Genomic DNA, 19,650 nt, shown 5'->3' on the forward strand with positions numbered 1-19,650 from the left:
TATTGGGTATTGTGAGATGAGTGTCTATTGGATATTGTGGGATGAGTGTCTATTAGGGATTGTGGCATGATGAGATGAGTATCTATGGTGCGATTGTTGTATGATGGTATGAGGGTGTCTGACATAATTATCATATGATGTTTGTTGAGTGTATCAAAGTAATTATGCATGTTTTATAAATGATTTGTTGCATGTTAGCTTACCCTACTTGTTTGTGTTTGTGCGATGATCATATAATTCGTTATACGGGAGCAGATGAAGGAATGTCGTCTGATTCAGTGTCAATGAAGAAAGAGATAGAAGAATAAATTAGAAGAATTCGAGTTATAATTATGAGTTTGTAGTTGAAATCTGAGTTTAAAACATATATTATATATATATATATATATATATATATATATATATATATATATATATATATATATATATATATCAACTATGAATGATCAAGTGTGAGATTATGGGATGTTACCTTAAATGTAATTCTACAATATATCAATTATGAATTATCAAGTGTGAGATTATGGGATGTTACATCAACAATGTAATTCTAAACTAACATAAAATCAAATTGAAGAACCATATTTAAACTATGAAGAACTGATTAAGTGTTTAAAACATAAAAATCAAATAAATATAAAAGAGTTAAAAGAGTTAAACATATATATACTTAAGCATTGCGATATAATAATGAGTTATCACAAATCTAACTATGACCTTTTCAACTATAGATCTCCAATTATAAACATCATCAAAGAATGCCTTAATAAAAAGTCAATCCATGAAACATCTTCCATTAGTAGAAATTCAAAGTCAAAAGATAAAAAGTAATGCATTTTAAAGAAATTAGCATAGAATTTTATGTAACTTATTTAATCATCAATTAAAATTATATTAAACATGTCTGGTTTTTAAGCAGCTAAATAAAATAAAATAAAATTCCTAATAAGTTAAACTATGAAGAAAGCCTATTTTTACACCATGAAAATTCTTACAGTAGAAAATCCTATTTGTGTATGAAATGACCCCAAAAAAACCGAAACAAAGGTTTGCAATTGTTTTTAAGACATGCTAACATTAACACAGTGAGACATAGGACAAAGATTTAACTGTAGAAAAAACAGAAAATTTATGTTCAAGTTAACCATGTCATTCGGGTCATACAATCCATTTATAATATATGTTCCAAAAATTGAGTTCAACTACACCCCACCAAAGTAGTGAATTAATGGCCAAACGTTAGTCTCGCGTTGACGCCCGCGAGTGCCAGGCTTTGACGGCTCTACGAACAACCTCGTTCCTCTATATATGCACGTAACAAACATTCTCTGTTTTTGACAACCCTCATACACCCCATCATCTCAGCAAACACAACACAACACAACTTCTCTCTCAACTACTTTCTTTTTTTCTTTTTTGTCTCTTCTTCTTGTTGTCTTCTCCTTAATAAATTTGCATTTTTTATCGAAAAAATATCCCCTGAGGCTTCATTTTCTAAGCATATATGCATTGGTTTTAGTCACCAACAAGACTTGTTTCAACACCTCTTTGTGACCACACCAAATTTCACTTCTTTCTAAGTGTGTGTACATAGATTTCCTTTTTCTGTGCAAAACAGGATTCATCACCACCATGTTGCAGGATGTTATCCAACCCCCAACACCAGATGAGCAACAACTCCCCATTGTAATCACCTCAAGCTTCTTATGTTTGGTTTTAATGCATGTGTTGGAACTAAGCTAGATATATGTATACATATATGTCTTTGTGTCCTGCAACATCTCACCATGGCTGAATTGTTTTCCTCTGGTTTTTTGTGATCGTGTGTGAATAACAAACACAAGTTTCTTTAGAAAATGGCTTGTTTTTTCTGTCAAAGTTCACACCTTTGGAGGGAAGAGACAGAGAAAGATAGACCCCAGAAAAATAAAACAAAATATGGTCTAAGTTTGATGCAAAGATTAATGTTTGAAACCTATAATTATTAGCTTCTTGGAGATGTGAAATCAAAACGTTGTAAGGTGTTTAAAAATTCATCTGGGGTGTTCTTTCTTACATGTTGTGGCCATGTTAAACTAACTTCTCTAGGAATTAATTAATTAATTAATAGTTTGGATGCATGAATCATGAATGAATGATGGAAGATTACGGTTTGTTAGTGTCAGTTTGGCATGTTAATTAATTTGATCATAATTAGGCTCTGAGAAATATGCAGAATGCTTCCCTTATTTGGTGATATTCCTGGGGCTGAGTGGAAGCTGCATAATGGTATTAGCTATGATGGGAAAACCAGAAGCCATGTTCAGAATTTGTGAGATGGAAGGTTTTCTTTCCTCTATTTATATGGTTGGAGAGAATAACGTAATTTTATTGACTGAAGAATTTGTGAGTGTGTGGTCTTTTTGATATTATTATCATCCAAGGACCCTACCACCAAAATGTTAAATGTCACTTTCGAAGGGGCGAAGTTGTAAAAAGATGTTACATTTCCGTGATAGTCACTTAGACAAATAGCTTTCGGTTGGTGTGGAATATATATATCTCTTTGGGGGCTTGTTGTGTAAGCTTTGCTAATTTTGATATTCTTTATTGAGTTAGATAGAGAGAAGGGTGTTAGTGAGAAAAATTCACATGAATGGCATATATAGCATTATGGGGTTCCCTTCAAGTGGCTTTCAATTCCCATTGAAGAACAAAATTCCACTAAATGAACAAAAATAACATAGCAGGAGGTTCCTTCTTTGTTTTCACATAACTTGTATTTCATGCTAACATTGGCTACCTTGGCTCCTACCTGTCACATGAAGGCATAGATGCACATCACTTTCACCAATAAATAGCCCAACAATGTCAATCCTTTTGGAAAATTTCTCTTCAGTCTATTACCAAATATGGACAAAACTGACTAGACTATGCAACAAACCAGAGTCATATGTAGAATTCCCTGTTGGGGCCTTTGCACATTCATTTATTTCCTTCTCTTCTTCATAAATAAGAAGGGGGTGCTCTGGCAGATACTATTATATCATTTGGCATGTCTTTCACTTTTGAATGATTTTCAATTCATCAGAGAATATTAGCCTTTGAATTTCTTTTCTGTTCTAAGTGATCAGATCAGACTCATGTCTATCAACAAAAAGAGGAATTGGATTCAGATTTCAAACCCATCATAATGAAAAAATAAAATACTATAGAGAATCACGTTTCTAGTTTGTTTTATAAAGAAGAGAAGAGGCTCTGTTAGGACTATTCTCAGACTGTGTTTGGTAGAAGTTTTTTTTTTGGTAAACATGTTGTTCACAATGCTTATATGCCATCACTCACTGCAGGATGAGATTTCAAGCCCAATCAGTGCTCGATATTTCGAACTTTGTGACCCTGATTTTTTCCAAGACACACTGCAAAATTCTGAGGTTACCTCCAGCTCAAATTGTTGCCATGAAGACAAGTCCTCATATGCCACAACCATATCTCCACCTTTAGATGCAGTAGACAACAAGATCAATATCAATATCAATAGCAACATAGTCACCACCTCATCTAGTACTACCACAGCCAGCACCACTACCAACAACAACAACCTCAACAACAACAACAACACAACAAACAGCAATAACCTGTCTCTCTTCTTTGACTCTCCAGATGATCCTGACAATGACATATCAGCCTCCATAAACTTCTCACCATCTCCTTCTTTTGTTGTTCCACCACTTCTCCCAATCACAACTCAGCAGGATCACTTCGATTTCTCTTCAGCTCAGCAACAACTGCATCTATCTGCATCAGGTTCAGTTTTGAAGGGCCTCTCTCAGTACCCTACTGATCCTGTGGTTGCACCCCTTATTGGGGCTCCATTAGCCTCAGTTTTTGATGATGATTGCATCTCTTCCATCCCTTCTTATATGCCTCTCAACCCTTCATCTCCCTCTTGCTCTTATCTCAGTCCTGGCATAGCAGCCTACATGCCTCCTCCTGGTTCCCTTACCACTGCGTTATCTGCTGACAGTTCTGGATTGTTTGGTGGGAACATTCTACTTGGGTCTGAACTGCAGGCACAAGAATTGGACTACCAGGGAGAAAATGGTGGAATATATTGTACAGATTCAATTCAGAGGGTGTTTAACCCCCCAGAACTTCAGGTATTTGAAACTCGAAAGCTAATTATAGTTTAATAGACATGTTCCTAGTATACAAGTGTTTACATTATCAATCAATCAGAAATCACTACTGATATGTTTTTTAGATAGTTATTTTAAAAATCAACAAATAGGAATAATGTCTGATTCGATGATAATAGAAAAATTCTTTATACTCAGTGCATATATTATTAATTCTTCCTGTCAACGGTCAATAAACTAAACAAAAATTTTCAGTTCCAGTATTCAATGTGTTCAGAAAAAAGAAACACGAAGTACAATGGTCAAAGAAATTTGTTAAAGCTGCAAAGGTTACTATACCTTGCAGCAGTGAAGTTTTTTTTTTCAAAATAGAAAAGGCCATGTCAGAGATGGACTTTTAGGGAAGCTCATGGTCCACAAATCTCTGAACTATAAACTCATAGGTGCTCCATGGACTTTAAAGTTAATGTGCAGCTTTTTTAATAGTGAGTGGGCCAACATCTTTTCTGTGTTGAACAAGAAAAAAAAAATTGATCTTTGATTATAATTCCTCTCAGGCACTTGGTAATGAGAGTCAGAAACTGGTATCTGCTGGGGGCTCTGGCACTTTGGCACCAGAAATTTCACACTTGGAGGACTCTACCTTGAAGGTTGGAAAACTTTCTGTCGAGCAGAGGAAGGAAAAGATTCATAGATACATGAAGAAGAGAAATGAAAGAAACTTCAGCAAGAAAATCAAGGTACTCTATCTCAATAACAACACTAACAAACAAAGTTGAAATCTTATGTTATGTTACATGAATTCCAATTATTGCATCAAGTCAAAATTCAACTAATGATGCAGTTTTCTTTTTTCAAAAATGCAGTATGCTTGCCGCAAAACTTTGGCAGATAGCAGGCCACGGGTCAGAGGAAGGTTTGCAAAGAATGATGACTTTGGAGACAGCCATAGACAAGGAAGTAGCAACCATGAAGAAGATGATGAAGAGGTAAACTTGTCCATAAGGAAAACAAAATCAATTTTTTCATACACTAAGATTAATTGTGCAAGAGTTAAAAAGTATGTATCTAGAAAAGTTAACAAAAAATAACTTTTACCAATTAACTTATTCATAACAGAACTTCAGTTTATGCAGAAATTTGTTTTGAATTTTCTTTCCTGCAAGTGTTCATAGAGGACTTTTTCCAAACAGTTTGAAGAATAGAAGAAATTCCCTATGACTTTGCCTTTTCAATTATTTGATGGCAAAATTCCTTGATGCCATATTCCTTCCATTCTGTACTTGCAGATAATTGTGAAAGAAGATGATGATTTGGTCGATTCCTCAGATATCTTTGCACATATCAGTGGGGTGAACTCTTTCAAATGCAACTATTCCATTCAGTCCTTGATTTGAATTAACTGATATAGTTTGAATAGTGAAAGCTTATCTATATTTAGCTTCTGTAGATTAATTTTGGCAGGACTCTTTTCCATCATTTGATGGTTTGAGGAAACTGAATAATTGGGTCCAAATAAATATACCAATAAATGAAGTGACTTAGGAACATACAGAGATTAGAAACTGTACACAGTTTTGCAGATATTGTCTTTTTCATCAAGTTGTAACAGAACATCAAGTTGTATTAATCAACCAAGAAAATCCAAGTTTCCCCTCCCCAACACCATGTAATCATGTAATGTAACACATTCATGTAGCTTCTTTTATCATATTTTAACTTAGGAACCTCATCTTAAGTAATTTTTCCACACTCTCATTATTATTATTATTATTATTTTATAATCAGGAGTTAAATTCGTATATAATCAATGAAGCAAATATTGTTAAATGTTACAGACTAAATTGAAAGATAAAGTTAGTTTTAAATTTGGAAGGATTGCGAAAATTATACATTTTTTAATAATAGATATAATAAAAAAAATCATTTTTTGGATAAGATTACTGAAAAATAGTTTTGAAATATTTTTTTTATTGGATGCATAAAAAAAGTCAGTTATTGCATCAGACAAACAATCTATAAGGAAAAAAAAGTGGTTAAAAAAATAATTATAGATATAAATTTTAAAATTCATGAAAACATTTTTAGGGAATTTTTTATGCTTTTGTTTCTTAAATATGTTTTTATTTTTCTTGTAGTCTCTAAATAATTATTTTGTTGATTTTTATTTAATTTAATTAATTAATTGGCTCTTTTAGGTGTGTTTTTTAACATTTTTTAATAAAAAAATCGCTTCCAGACAAATTTTAACACATGTTTTCCGCTATATATTGATATGTCAAGTTAACAAAATGAATATAATGATTGGAAATAAATAAATAAACAATGACGGTGCAGAAGATAAGAAAAAAATTACCAAAATCCAACAAAAAAAATTAAAGTTATTATATTTAAGTCAAACTTTTTATTAACTTTCAAAATCAGCTTAAATTGATAAAATAGTTTTCCAATCATTCTTTGAATTAATTGATTATTTTATTAATAAATGTTATTTATTAGTTATTAATATGTTAGTTTTATGTGAAAACCTGGGGCTAAACTTGAAACTCTTATTAGCTAACATGTCAACAATAAAACTTTTGTTTTTATCATTTGCCAACTCTCAAATGAATGGAAAGGAAACAATTGTACTTCTATTTCAGAAACTTTAAGAATATTTGTCAAAATTCTCATCCAAACTTTTACAACACTTGAAAAAGTATAGTTATCTTCTTCTTCTTTTCTCTTGTAAATAGTTTGATTGTAAAACATAAATGATAAATGATTTTTTACTTCCATCCTCGGAAGATAATAGCATGAAGGATTTTATCTTATGATTTTTTTTTTCAATAGTTGATACAATATTTACTAATTAAAACTAGCTTATGAAAAATTAAAAATGATTAGAAAAAAGAGTTTTGAGTAAACGAAAGGATTGGCATATAGATAGAATATCGAAGGAACCTATGTTCTTCTTTTAAAATCTTAGTATTAAATTAATTGTTTAAAGATGAATCAATCATGAGACTGTGATTAGTGACATTACAAACTATTAAATAATCAGTTTGAAATTGATTGTTCATTTACTTTTTATTTATACCCGTTTTAAAATGGAGAAATTAAGATTCCACCGAGTTCAAATATTATAAAAATTTTCTCAGACAAATTTAGGAAAATATTATAAAAATTGATAATTCATGTTAACAAGACCTGTGTAAGACCCTTGATTTTAGCAAAGATAATTTTCTGACATCCTCACCATTAATGCACGCCACATCATTACTCAGCCAGTAAAACCCACTACCTAATCTGATCCCCTCCCTCTCTGTCGTACACGGAAAAGCCGCGCCCATCATTTCTCTGAAACATTAAAAACGTACCAAACACTGCATGCACACACGCAACCTGTCGCGGGAGAAGCTTCCCATTTCAGAGTTCGGTGTGCAGGTGTCAACTTGGGAGACGTTCGTCGACCGAACGTGAGTTGACACAACTAGAACTTTTGAAAATTTCCTCTCTCACCTGCACCATTCATCTTCTTCCTCAGAACCCAACCTTTCGTTTCCTCCAACTTCTCTCTAGAAACCTTCACCTTCTCTTTACTGTAACTCATCACCTTCTTCTCCGATCACGTTTCAGAACCGTAGGAACGTTCCTGGCACCGTGAGCTTCAATCCGAACCGAACAGATCCTAGTTCTGTAACCGGTAAGTCACTCGACTCTGGACGTCGATCTGAACGTTTGTTCTGTAGTACATGCAAACTAAGATTCAGTTGCATGCATGGGTTATAGGTCTGAGTTGTTTCTGATTTCTGGTGTTTTAGATTAAGTGAAAGTTGTCGAGCGAAACCTGAGGGTAGAACGCTGTTAGAGGTCGAACAAAACCTTGTTTTTCGGGAGTACACTGCTATCCAGGTAAGGGAAGCTTAGTAATTTAATTTATACTTGTATGTTGTATGTAAACATGATATGAACTGAATGTATGAGATGTATGTCGGTTGAGTGTGCATGGTCGAACGTTGCTGTACTGAATGAATATGATATATGTTGGTTGAAATGTATGATATGGGTGATACGTGTGAATATGAAATATACATGCTTAGAAGCGAGTGAACGTAAGTGAAACTTGAATATCAACTTCCCTATGATAACGTGTGTCCGACATTAAACGGTTCTCGACCGTTTGGTGTTCTAGTAAATTTCGTTGAATGGGAATACTTTCATTTGGGAAAGATTCTTGTCGAGCATGAGCTATGTAGGTCTTTTACTTAGAGTTCATAATGAACAGTGTCGAACCCCCGTGTAATACAGATCATCCAGCTGTGTCGACCAACAGTGTCGAACCCCTTGTAATACAGATCATCCATCTGTGTCGACCAACAGTGTCGAACCCCCTTGTAATACAGATCATTCATCTGTGTCGACCAACAGTGTCGAACCCCCGCGTATAGCAGATCATCCATCTGATTCGACTGACAGTGTCGAACACCCTTGTATATCAGATCATCCATCTGGGTCGACCGACAGTGTCGAGCATCATTGTAATACGGATCATCCATCTGTGTCGATCGATAGCGTCGAGCATCCTTGTAATACATATCCTTCATTGGTGTCGACCAATAGTGTCGAGCACCCTTGGTAATACAGATCATCTATCTGTGTCGACCGACAGTGTCGAGCATCCTTGTAATGCAGACCATTCATCTGTGTCGACCGACAGTGTCGAGTACCGTGTTAATACAGGTTGTACATCTATCTGGTAGTCAGTATTATTTTATTTTGGAATGATGAATATTATATGAGATGAATAAATGTTTGTGAAATTCGAACGACTGTTCCAAGGAGGAACGTCTCTATGATCTAAATGTGATATGTTGTATAGTATGACCATGGTAAAATCGCTGATGGCTGTTCATCCTGATATTCCATGAGTGCTCGTCCTCATGTAGAGGGGAGTAGGTCATGCGTGGGAATGGCAGGAGACTCTAGTCCTATTGAGTACTTTGGACTGATAGGGTTAACCTCGGTTGGCAGCTGATGGATGGTTCCAGTTACTACATCAACCGGGTGCACGAACGCCTGCGGTTACATGGATTCATACAGTCCCGACAATCGTAAATTATGAGAGTTGGATGAGTTATTATATGCTTGGACAATTATATATACATATTGTTGTATGAATTGTATGATTGATTACATATGTTAAAGTATGTTGGTTGTATGAATTAAATTACCTAAGCTTACCCTGTGTTCTCTTCTTTGCGTTGTCGATCGTCTTTGTACGTCCGTCGTGTCCTTGCGATGATCATCCATGTGGATGGGAGCAGATGGAAGTGAGCTGCTGGAAGAGGCGCTGACGGAAGAAATTTCGGAAGATGTCGATCCGGTTGAGGTAGGGATTAAGGTCGAGCCCTAGAGTGCTCGACATGTGGTAGCTGTTAGTATTTTTGTTAGTCTTAGAATTTGAATACCGTCGGCTACGTTACACTTTGTATCTTAAGCCGTCCGACGTTTTGGACCTCGTATCTTGTTGTAAAGACTGCACTGTTTTAATGATTAATGTAATTAATTCTGATTATGGTTATTACTGTATTTTGGGATGTTACAACCTGGAATAGAAAAGTTATGTTTTACAACACAGCTTCATAATCTTATTTTAATTACATATAGTAAGTTTTAATTTTTAAATTAAAAATCATGTTCATGAGCTGGATTTTCATAGAATAAAAAGGAAAAAGGATTAAATATGACTCCTATTGAAATATATATATATATATATATATATATATATATATATATATATATATATATATTCCAATAAGTGGAATTCACATCAATGGTGTGGTGAGTTGAAATAGTTTTGAATGGTCAATTTATGTCAAATCCAAAACTTTTACTCAATGGTTGCCTAAAACTTTGTACCAAGTATCCTCATCTTAGAGCATATGTAATGGATACAAAATTTAATGACTTATTTATATTATTAATTTTATTAATTTTTATAGTACGGAAAAAATTTAAGTATTTGCATCATAATTAGATTTTACATTAAAGTTGTTAAGTGAGTGGCTAACTTAATTTGATAATAATTTTTCTATTTATTTTAATTATTTGAAAATAGTTTTGTTTAACAATATTTTCATACTAAACTTTTTACTAATATAAGCTATGTCAACTATTTTTTCCAGCAGTAAATTTTGTCAGAAAGAGTTATTTAACTTCAAATAAAATTTATAAAACCTTTGCGTAATATTATTAAAAATAATTGAGATGGTTAATTATTGAATGTTGAAAATATATAGATATTGAGTAATTTATTATTTAAGAGATAAGGAGGGATAATAAAAGAAATCTTATATATTATTTTTAATAGTTTAAGAGTTGATCTCTAAGATAATTTAAATATTAGTTATTTCTTTCACCTTTTAAAACATCTTTTAAGGTTACAATTATGATGGAGCACGAGTTCCAAAGTCTCACGGTAATTATCAATGTTCTTATTCAAAGTCCACAATGTTAGGGTCAATCACCCTTATCGGAGATATTGTTTGCTTTGGAACATATTCCATCATATTTTTGTCCTTAAAAGGTGTCGTGAAGGATGAAAGGAGAAATATTTGAACCGTCTTAAGTTTCAACTCCTGTGTAATGTAAGACTGTGGAACGTGGTAGAAACATATAAGTCTATCAGTCAAGGTCGTAGTCAGCATCAATGTTTCTATTCCAAGTTCACATCATTTAGGTCAATCACCTCTCTTATGAGATATTGTTCGCTTTGTAACATGTACTCCATCACATTTTTAGCATTAAAAGGTGTCTCAGATGGTGAAAGAAAAACGAGTGTTCTAAACTAGTCGAATAACATTGTTAGAGTAACAAAACACAGGCTTCAAAACAAACAATACTAAAAATAAAAAATAATTGATCTTAATAATATCACATGAGAGATTATCAAAGCATTTTCTAATAATTTTTCGTCCATATTTGAAATTCATAAAACAAAATCACAAATGTATACTAGTTCTAAAAAAATTCAATAAATAGGTGTGGCATCTGTTTTTTTTTTCGTGATTTTAATCAATAAAAGATTTCTTTCTAAAGTTAATTTTAAGTACTAGCTCATATATATATATATATATATATATATATATATATATATATATATATATATATATATATATATATATATATATATATACTTTAATTATGTTCATCCTAATTAACTATAACATCTAAAAATATTCTTCAACTAAATTCATTTTTATTTTCAATTATTTGTTGTTCATGATATCCAAGTTCTGCCAAATAATTCTTTAAAAAATGCTTAGATGGAATAAGTATAATTAAGTTATGGTAGTTAATTTCTTTAGGATACCAAGTTGCTAAGCTAAAACATCAATGGCAGGAGGTTGAAAAAACAAATAAATAAAGAATGACAAGCTTTTGAGATAGACGAAAAAAAAAAACTCATTGATTATGATGTTGCAAACCTTAACAAGATATTGATAAATTTACTGATTATCAGATGTGGGATAATTGAATGCAATGTTAGTTATCTTTAATGTTATAAATGTTGGTAAGTGATTAATCGAGTATTCATAAAAAATTTACATTAAATAATCCTTGCGAACTTGAATGCTATAAATAATGATTGATCATTAAGTAAATATTCATCAATGTTCTACATTAAATAATATAAAAAAAAATTAAAAAAAATTAAGTCAATTTAAGGGTTCTCACCTCAACTTAAAAAGTTTTAGTGTGAATAAATGGAGCTTAAATAATTGTGACATGAGGCGGTTTGTAACTTATTCAAATGTATGAAAAAGTTGCATATTTATCTAGAAAATTTTTATGAGAAAATTTATTTGTAAATGTAATTTTGATGTATTCATTGTATGTATTTATTTATAATCTTATTTAAATTGAATTTTGTTGATCCTTTAAAAAAGCGTAACTAATGAATTTTAAAACCCCGTTGAAAAGTTTAACAATAAGAGAACTTTAAAGTTTATTGAAAATTCTTAGATAAAACAACTCATTAAGAAAAGTTAATGAGAGAGTTAATTAAATTCACACATTTTCTTATGTTTTCATTCAAAATTTTCAAATCTATTTTATAACTCTTAAATATTAATGAAAAAAAGTTGAATACATAATTTTTTCAATTTTTTTTCTAATTTTACTACTAAATCATCTTATAAATTTTAATACTAATATAACAATATAATCTTAACATGTGTTTATATTGTTTATAAAATATAATTTGTTTCAATTTAAGAGCTCGAGTTTAAATATACTTTTCAAAATAGTCTCCAACTTCATGTTTTGATCCAAGTTTTTCTTTTATTTCACGCTAGATGTCGTTTGGTTAAACCGGGATGTTATATGCAGAAAACACTCTGATATTAAAATTAACAAATGTCACGTGATATTAATAAGTGGAATTCACATCAACGGTGTGGTGAGTTGAAATAGTTTTGAATGGTCAATTTATGTCAAATCCAAAACTTTTACTCAATGGTTGCCTAAAACTTTGTACCAAGTATCCTCGTCTTAGAGCATATGTAATGGATACAAAATTTAATGACTTATTTATATTATTAATTTTTATAGTACGGAAAAAATTTAAGTATTTGCATCATAATTAGATTTTACATTAAAGTTGTTAAGTGAGTGGCTAACTTAATTTGATAATAATTTTTCTATTTATTTTAATTATTTGAAAATAGTTTTGTTTAACAATATTTTCATACTAAACTTTTTACTAATATAAGCTATGTCAACTATTTTTTCCAGCAGTAAATTTTGTCAAAAAGAGTTATTTAACTTTAAATAAAATTTATAAAACCTTTGCGTAATATTATTAAAAATAATTGAGATGGTTAATTATTGAATGTTGAAAATATATAGATATTGAGTAATTTATTATTTAAGAGATAAGGAGGGATAATAAAAGAAATCTTATATATCATATTCAATACTTTCACATCGTTTAAGAGTTGATATCTAAGAAATATTAGTTATTTCTTCCACCTTTTAAAACATCTTTTAAGGTTACAATTATGACGGAGCACATGTTTCAAAGTCTCACGGTAATTATCAATGTTCCTATTCAAAGTCCACAACGTTAGGGTCAATCACCGTTGTCTCAGATATTTGCTTTAGAACATATTTCATCATATTTTTGTCCTTAAAAGGTGTCGTGAAGGATGGAAGGAGAAATATTTTAACCGTCTTAGGTTTTGACTCCTGTGCGATGTAAGACTGTGGAACGTGTCAAGACCCTTAAAATTCAGTATGAGTGGAAGCCAGGTGTTAGTGAAAGGGTTTTTGAAATTCAGAAAGTGGAAGACAGGTGTGGGCAGCAGAGTGGCCGATCGATTTTTGACGGTGGTATATAAATCAAATTTTCAGATTTTCGTGCCACTTTTCTTGCATGCACCTTCTCCAAAACTTCTGAGTTCTTCATTTTCTCCTTTTTCTCTCTACAAATCTCATTCTTCTCTCTACGAATGCTCATCCTTTTCTTCTTTTGATCAACAATCAGGGTATGCCTGAGTTCTCCTAGTGTCAAGAGCTTTTGGTTGCACCGATCAAGTGTTAGTTTGAACTGGTAAGTTCATTCTCTCTTTAGAACGGTTGTTTTCTGCCACATGCAAGTTGCATGAGTTTATCATCTTCTTTTATGAAATTCTGGTAGCAATTATGGTCTTTTATTTGTTCTAGCTTCGTAAATCGGGAAACTCTAAGTGTATAAGATTTGCTCGTGGTGAGCCATATACTGCAACCGTGAGCGTTCGGCTGAGTTTAGAGGTAAGGAAAGCTTGTAATTTAATTATGATTCTCTGTTTTAAATGTTGGCATGTTTGGATGATGTTTTGTTTAGTTATTTGGTTGACATGAATTATCAATGTTGTTGTATGATTGTTTGTATGTGAGTGATGGTTTATACATGGTGCGAACTGGGTATGAATAGGGTCTGAGCTTAAATCTGCAGTATTTTGTAATTGTCTCCGAAAGTCAGTCTTGACCGTTCGGTTTTCTATTGGGTATTCGGCCTGGACTGGATTCTCCTTTTGTAGAGAGAATTTTAGTCAATGACCTATTGGGTATAATTGAAATTTAAGAGTTTGATCAATTAATAGTTTTCTATTGTCATTTAATAGTCAGTCTAGTTAGGTTACTCTACAGATAATGTAAGTCTTTGATCCTATAATTATTTTTCCCATTTTATAAATAAGCATTTTCGTATGTTAGTGTTTTTAACCAACTTATACCTATTGTGTAATTTTGTAGTGCTTAAACCAAGCACTCGGTCTCAGTAGTTCTCGGTTTTGAACTAAGCGTTCGGTCTTATAATATATTTCGTAATATATTTGTATTAGGTATTAAGAATGTTCGGCCAAGCTCAATAGTGTTCGACCCTAGTTTGTAGTGTTCGGTTTAAACTCTTAGGTCTCTGATAAAAGCTTTCATGATTTTCGGTTAGGTTTAATTATATGTATTCTATAGTATTCCGTACATTCTTGGAGTTCTGTCTAGTAAAGACCGTTCGGTCATAACTGTTGAGTAGCGAGTAAACGTTCAGTATTACCATAAGTGTTCGGCTTTTGATGAGTCTTACCTAGTATGGACCGTTCGGTCCTGTTCTGTGGATAAGTGAAAGACCGCTCGGTCTTACACTAAGTGTTCAGTTATGTTAGCCTAAAATGTATTCTCTCGTTTGGTCTTGCTTCTAAGATTGATGTTATCTCTTTCAATTCTGTTCTAAGATGGGATCTTGTTTTCTTGGCTCGGTTTGACTATATTGATGATTAAGTATGATGATATTTAAAGTGTGATATGAATGGAATAGTATGGATATGAAGGAATATTCCAAGGAGGAATATCTCAGGATTTGTTATTGAATGGTAGAGTATGAATGTGGTTATGCTTAGCTGGCGTTTATCCTGATATTCTGTGATTACTCATTCTCAAGTAGAGAGGAGTAAATCATGTGTGAGAATGGCAGGAGGTCCTAGTCCATAAGGTGAACTTGGGCGAGGTATAACGGACTAACCTCGGGTGGCAGCTGTTGAGGGCATCCTAGCTATTACATCACCTGGGTGCAAAAACGTCGTAACTACACAGAATTCATACATTCCGGACAGTCAGAGTAAAATGGTCGGTCATTGCATGTATTACCGTTCGGTTATTGTTGGAAATGTATGATTGGTTGTTGCATGATTAACCTATTGATTTTATTAAATCTGAGATTTTGTGTGAATTATATGTTTTACTGGATTAATTAAATTACATAAGCTTACCCTACTTTGCTGTCTTGTCATGTTGTCCGTCCGATTATTCTTCTTGTTGCAATGATCATCCTGTGGATGTGAGCAGAAGGGGACGAGTGTTTGCTGGAAGAGGCTTTGGAAGAAGTGAATGTTAAAGCTGAACCATAGGACCGTTCGGTTGTTAGAATTAGTTTTATTTTGTATAACCGTTCGGTGTAAGCATAGTTATGGAACCGTTTGGTTTAGTCTTTCATTTTGTAAAGTTTAAATTCTGGAGTATTATTGTAAGGCCGATCGGCCATAAACCGTACCCCTTTTCTTTCAGAACTAAACTGTAATATTGTTAATTATGAATATTCTATGATATGGTTTTATACTATATTTTTGGGATGTTACAGAACGTGGTAGAAACATATAAGTCTATCAGCCGAGGTCGTGGTCAGCATCAATGTTTCTATTCCAAGTTCACATCATTCAGGTCAATCACCCCTCTTATGAGATATTGTTCGCTTTGTAACATGTACTCCATCATATTTTTATCATTAAAAAGTGTCTCAGATGGTGAAAGAAAAATGAACGTTCTAAACTAGTCGAATGACATTGTTAGAGTAACAAAACACAAGCTTCAAAACAAACAATAATAAAAATAAAAAATAATTGATCTTAATAATATCACATCACATATTATCAAAGCATTTTCTAATAAATTTTCGTCCATATTTGAAATTCATAAAACAAATTCACAAATGTATACTAGTTCTAAAAAATTCAATAAATAGGTGTGGCATCTGTTTTTTTTTCGTGATTTTAATCAATAAAAGATTTCTTTCTAAAGTTAATTTTAAGTACTAGCTCATATATATATATATATATATATATATATATATATATATATATATATATATATATATATATATACTTTAATTATGTTCATCCTAATTAACTATAACATCTAAAAATATTCTTCAACTAAATTCATTTTCATTTTCAATTATTTGTTGTTCATGATATCCAAGTTCTGCCAAATAATTCTTTAAAAAATGCTTAGATGGAATAAGTATAATTAAGTTATGGTAGTTAATTTCTTTAGGATACCAAGTTGCTAAGCTAAAACATCAATGGCAGGAGGTTGAAAAAACAAATAAATAAAGAATGACAAGCTTTTGAGATAGACGAAAAAAAAAAACTCATTGATTATGATGTTGCAAAGCTTAACAAGATATTGATAAATTTACTGATTATCAGATGTTGGATAATTGAATGCAATGTTAGTTATCTTTAATGTTATAAATGTTGGTAAGTGATTAATCGAGTATTCATAAAAAATTTACATTAAATAATCCTTGCGAACTTGAATGCTATAAATAATGATTGATCATTAAGTAAATATTCATCAATGTTCTACATTAAATAATATAAAAATAAATTGAAAAAAATTAAGTCAATTTAAGGGTTCTCACCTCAACTTAAAAAGTTTTAGTGTGAATAAATGGAGCTTAAATAATTGTGACATGAGGCGGTTTGTAATTTTATTCAATTGTATGAAAATGTTGCATATTTATCTGGAAAATTTTTATGAGAAAATTTATTTGTAAATGTAATTTTGATGTATTCATTGTATGTATTTATTTATAATCTTATTTAAATTGAATTTTGTTGATCCTTTAAAAAAGCGTAACTAATGAATTTCAAAACCCCGTTGAAAAGTTTAACAATAAGAGAACTTTAAAGTTTATTGAAAATTCTCAGATAAAACAACTCATTAAGAAAAGTTAATGAGAGAGTTAATTAAATTCACACATTTTCTTTCAAAATTTTCAAATCTATTTTATAACTTAAATATTAATAAAAAAATTAAATTCATAATTCTTTTCATTTTTTTTCTAATTTTACGACTAAATCACCTTGTAAATCTTTAATACTAATATAACAATATAATCTTAACATGTTTTATATTGTTTATAAAATATAATTTGTATAATTTTGATCCCATACCATCTTTCTTTGAATAATTTACTTGTACGGATGAATTGTTAGATCTTTCACTGTCTGAGCTTCTATTATTCCATTGCATGTTCTTCATTTGACCCCATTGGCCTAATAATGATGAAATAGAGCTAAAGTTATTTGAAGTTATAGATAGAGAAGTTTCATTCACATGCAACACTTAAAAAATTTTACCCTTCTCCTAATCCCTAATCTATTTCTGTGTTGTCTAGGAAAAAAAAGAGAGTTAAAGTACTAACATTAAATGATTGTCTGTGTTAGTGGGAACTATGAATTTAATTGGAATGTACTTTTTGCACCCTCCTCTGCTTAATGCAAGTAAATTAAGTTTATTCATTTTATTAAATGGCAATAAAAATTGTTCAAATGTAATTTTAGTCGTTTATTAATTCTTAGTTCGCGAATTTATTCCTTTTATTTTTTTTATTCAATTATTTTTTATATGTTTATTTTTAATATTTTAATGTGCTAAATGAATTTCTTTTGTACTGTAATTTTGAATTCAATTGGATTAAAAAATTCTATGCACTTTTGTAAAATTGATTAAAATGATAGCAATTTGTAGTCGTAAATTTGGTATCTCTAAGTTCGAGTACGAATAATTTTTTATTTTTATAATTTAATGGTTTAATTTTTTTTGTTACACGTTTAAATATAGACAAAAACTATGAAGACCAAAATGACTCACGCAATTAAGTGGACCAAATTAAATTTAAAAACTTATATGTAAAATATAAAATTATTTAGGCTAAATTACAATTGTGCTCCTCTTTAATTTTTTTTATCCATGATTTTGCATATATTCTTACTCAACTCATATTTAAAAAAAAATGAAATTTCAACCAAATAATTAAATATAAAAGCAATTGATTTCATTTATGTTATTTGGTCAAATAAACCTAAAAAGTTAATATATATTTTTTTATCGGCATAATTAATCGATATTCAAGACTTTACTTCAAGTCAATTTAATCTGAACGGGAGATAAAGAAAATAGTATTTTAAGAAAATAAGTAAAGTCAGACTAATTTAAAATTCCATAAAAAATATATGAAAAATTTGATTGAACCAAAATGAGAAATTCTAGAACGGAAAAAATTACAATTTAAAATAAAGAAACAAAAATCCAAAATCACAAATAAAATAAAAGGAGAATTTGATGTTGTATTTGAGATTGAAATTTATGAAATGAGCAATTAATGAAGAAAGAGGAAGGAAAGAAGAATAAGAATGTGTGATGCATATATATAGCAGAAGTGGAACTGCAGAATTATGCAGACTTTGGTGTGGTCAAAAGTTGGGTCAATAGGTTCCCCAAAGTATATATGTTCCTCAGAATCTGAACAATGGACAACTTAACCTAACCCTAATCCCTCTTTCTCTCTCCTTCACATGCCATGAAAACAACAAGTTCAATGTCATGATGTCCATGCATTAAATTAGAGGGAAAACAATTATCAATTTAAAGGCTGAAAGTCTGCAAGTGCCACCTGCTTTGGCCTCTAGTGGACTCATGTACCCATCATGCACACCAGCTCATCCATCTATTCATGTACTAAATTCTCACAACATGCTCTTATCTTCTAATTAGGTTTAAAATTTCATCTCATGAAAATATAAAACTTAAAATTTATAATGGTCTAATAATAAACTATTAATTCACAGTATTTGTATATACGTTAATTAATGATTTGTTGGTTAATTTGAAACAGAGTGGAATTGAAGTTTTCTTGGTATGTAAGTGCAAACTTTAAACAATGTTGTTAATCATAATCATTAAGCAATAAGAAAAGAAAGAAACATCCTTACTCAATAAGATACCTGTTAGATTTTTACTAATCAAACATTTTCTCGATAGCATTTGTATTTTATTTACATTACAAGTATATCAGAGAGTACAAAATAGTTTTTTCAGAATGCAACCATGTAAAGTACCTGAATTTCTTTATCCTATGTGGGAATGGTTACAAAGAAAGTGGTCCCACGAAAGAACCCTGATTTTGAGGAGTGTGTGTGCAATTTTCTCCCTCTATTCCCTCCTCAGATCAGACTCAAGAGTGTACAATTTTTCAACCAACAAACGTGGCTTACCAAACCTATGTTGGTACCTCCATTATGTTATGCCATTACCTTAACTCTGTGGGTTACTTAGTTTAGTTAGTTTTTTTCTTTCTCTTTGTCCCTTAACTCTACCTACAATTCTGTCTAATGTCCTCTTCCAATACAGTTACATTTTTTTATATATACATATTTTTTGAAAGATTACA

General features: G+C 31.2%; 1 protein-coding gene across 3 annotated transcripts; it reads left to right on the plus strand.

The window, feature by feature from the left end:
• The first annotated feature begins 1,338 nt into the window (after window positions 1–1,338).
• Window positions 1,339–5,845, plus strand: LOC124837037 (uncharacterized). Of its 3 annotated transcripts, none has more exons than XM_088095973.1 (5): window positions 1,339–1,697; window positions 3,305–4,139; window positions 4,676–4,858; window positions 4,985–5,107; window positions 5,408–5,845. In XM_088095973.1, the coding sequence occupies exons 1-5, from the start codon at window positions 1,633–1,635 to the stop codon at window positions 5,513–5,515; spliced, it is 1,314 nt and encodes a 437-aa protein (XP_087952099.1). In that variant the 5' UTR covers window positions 1,339–1,632; the 3' UTR covers window positions 5,516–5,845. The 3 variants fall into 3 exon arrangements, with proteins under 3 accessions (XP_087952099.1, XP_047168275.1, XP_087952100.1); XM_047312319.2 differs by having other exon boundaries at window positions 1,339–1,686; window positions 3,330–4,139; XM_088095974.1 differs by lacking the exon at window positions 1,339–1,697 and adding an exon at window positions 2,898–3,002 and having other exon boundaries at window positions 3,330–4,139.
• Window positions 5,846–19,650: the final 13,805 nt, after the last annotated feature.

Source organism: Vigna umbellata, chromosome 8 (assembly GCF_029865625.1).
Source record: "Vigna umbellata cultivar VRB3 chromosome 8, Vumbellata_1.0, whole genome shotgun sequence".
NCBI classification, from domain to species: Eukaryota; Viridiplantae; Streptophyta; class Magnoliopsida; order Fabales; family Fabaceae; genus Vigna; species Vigna umbellata.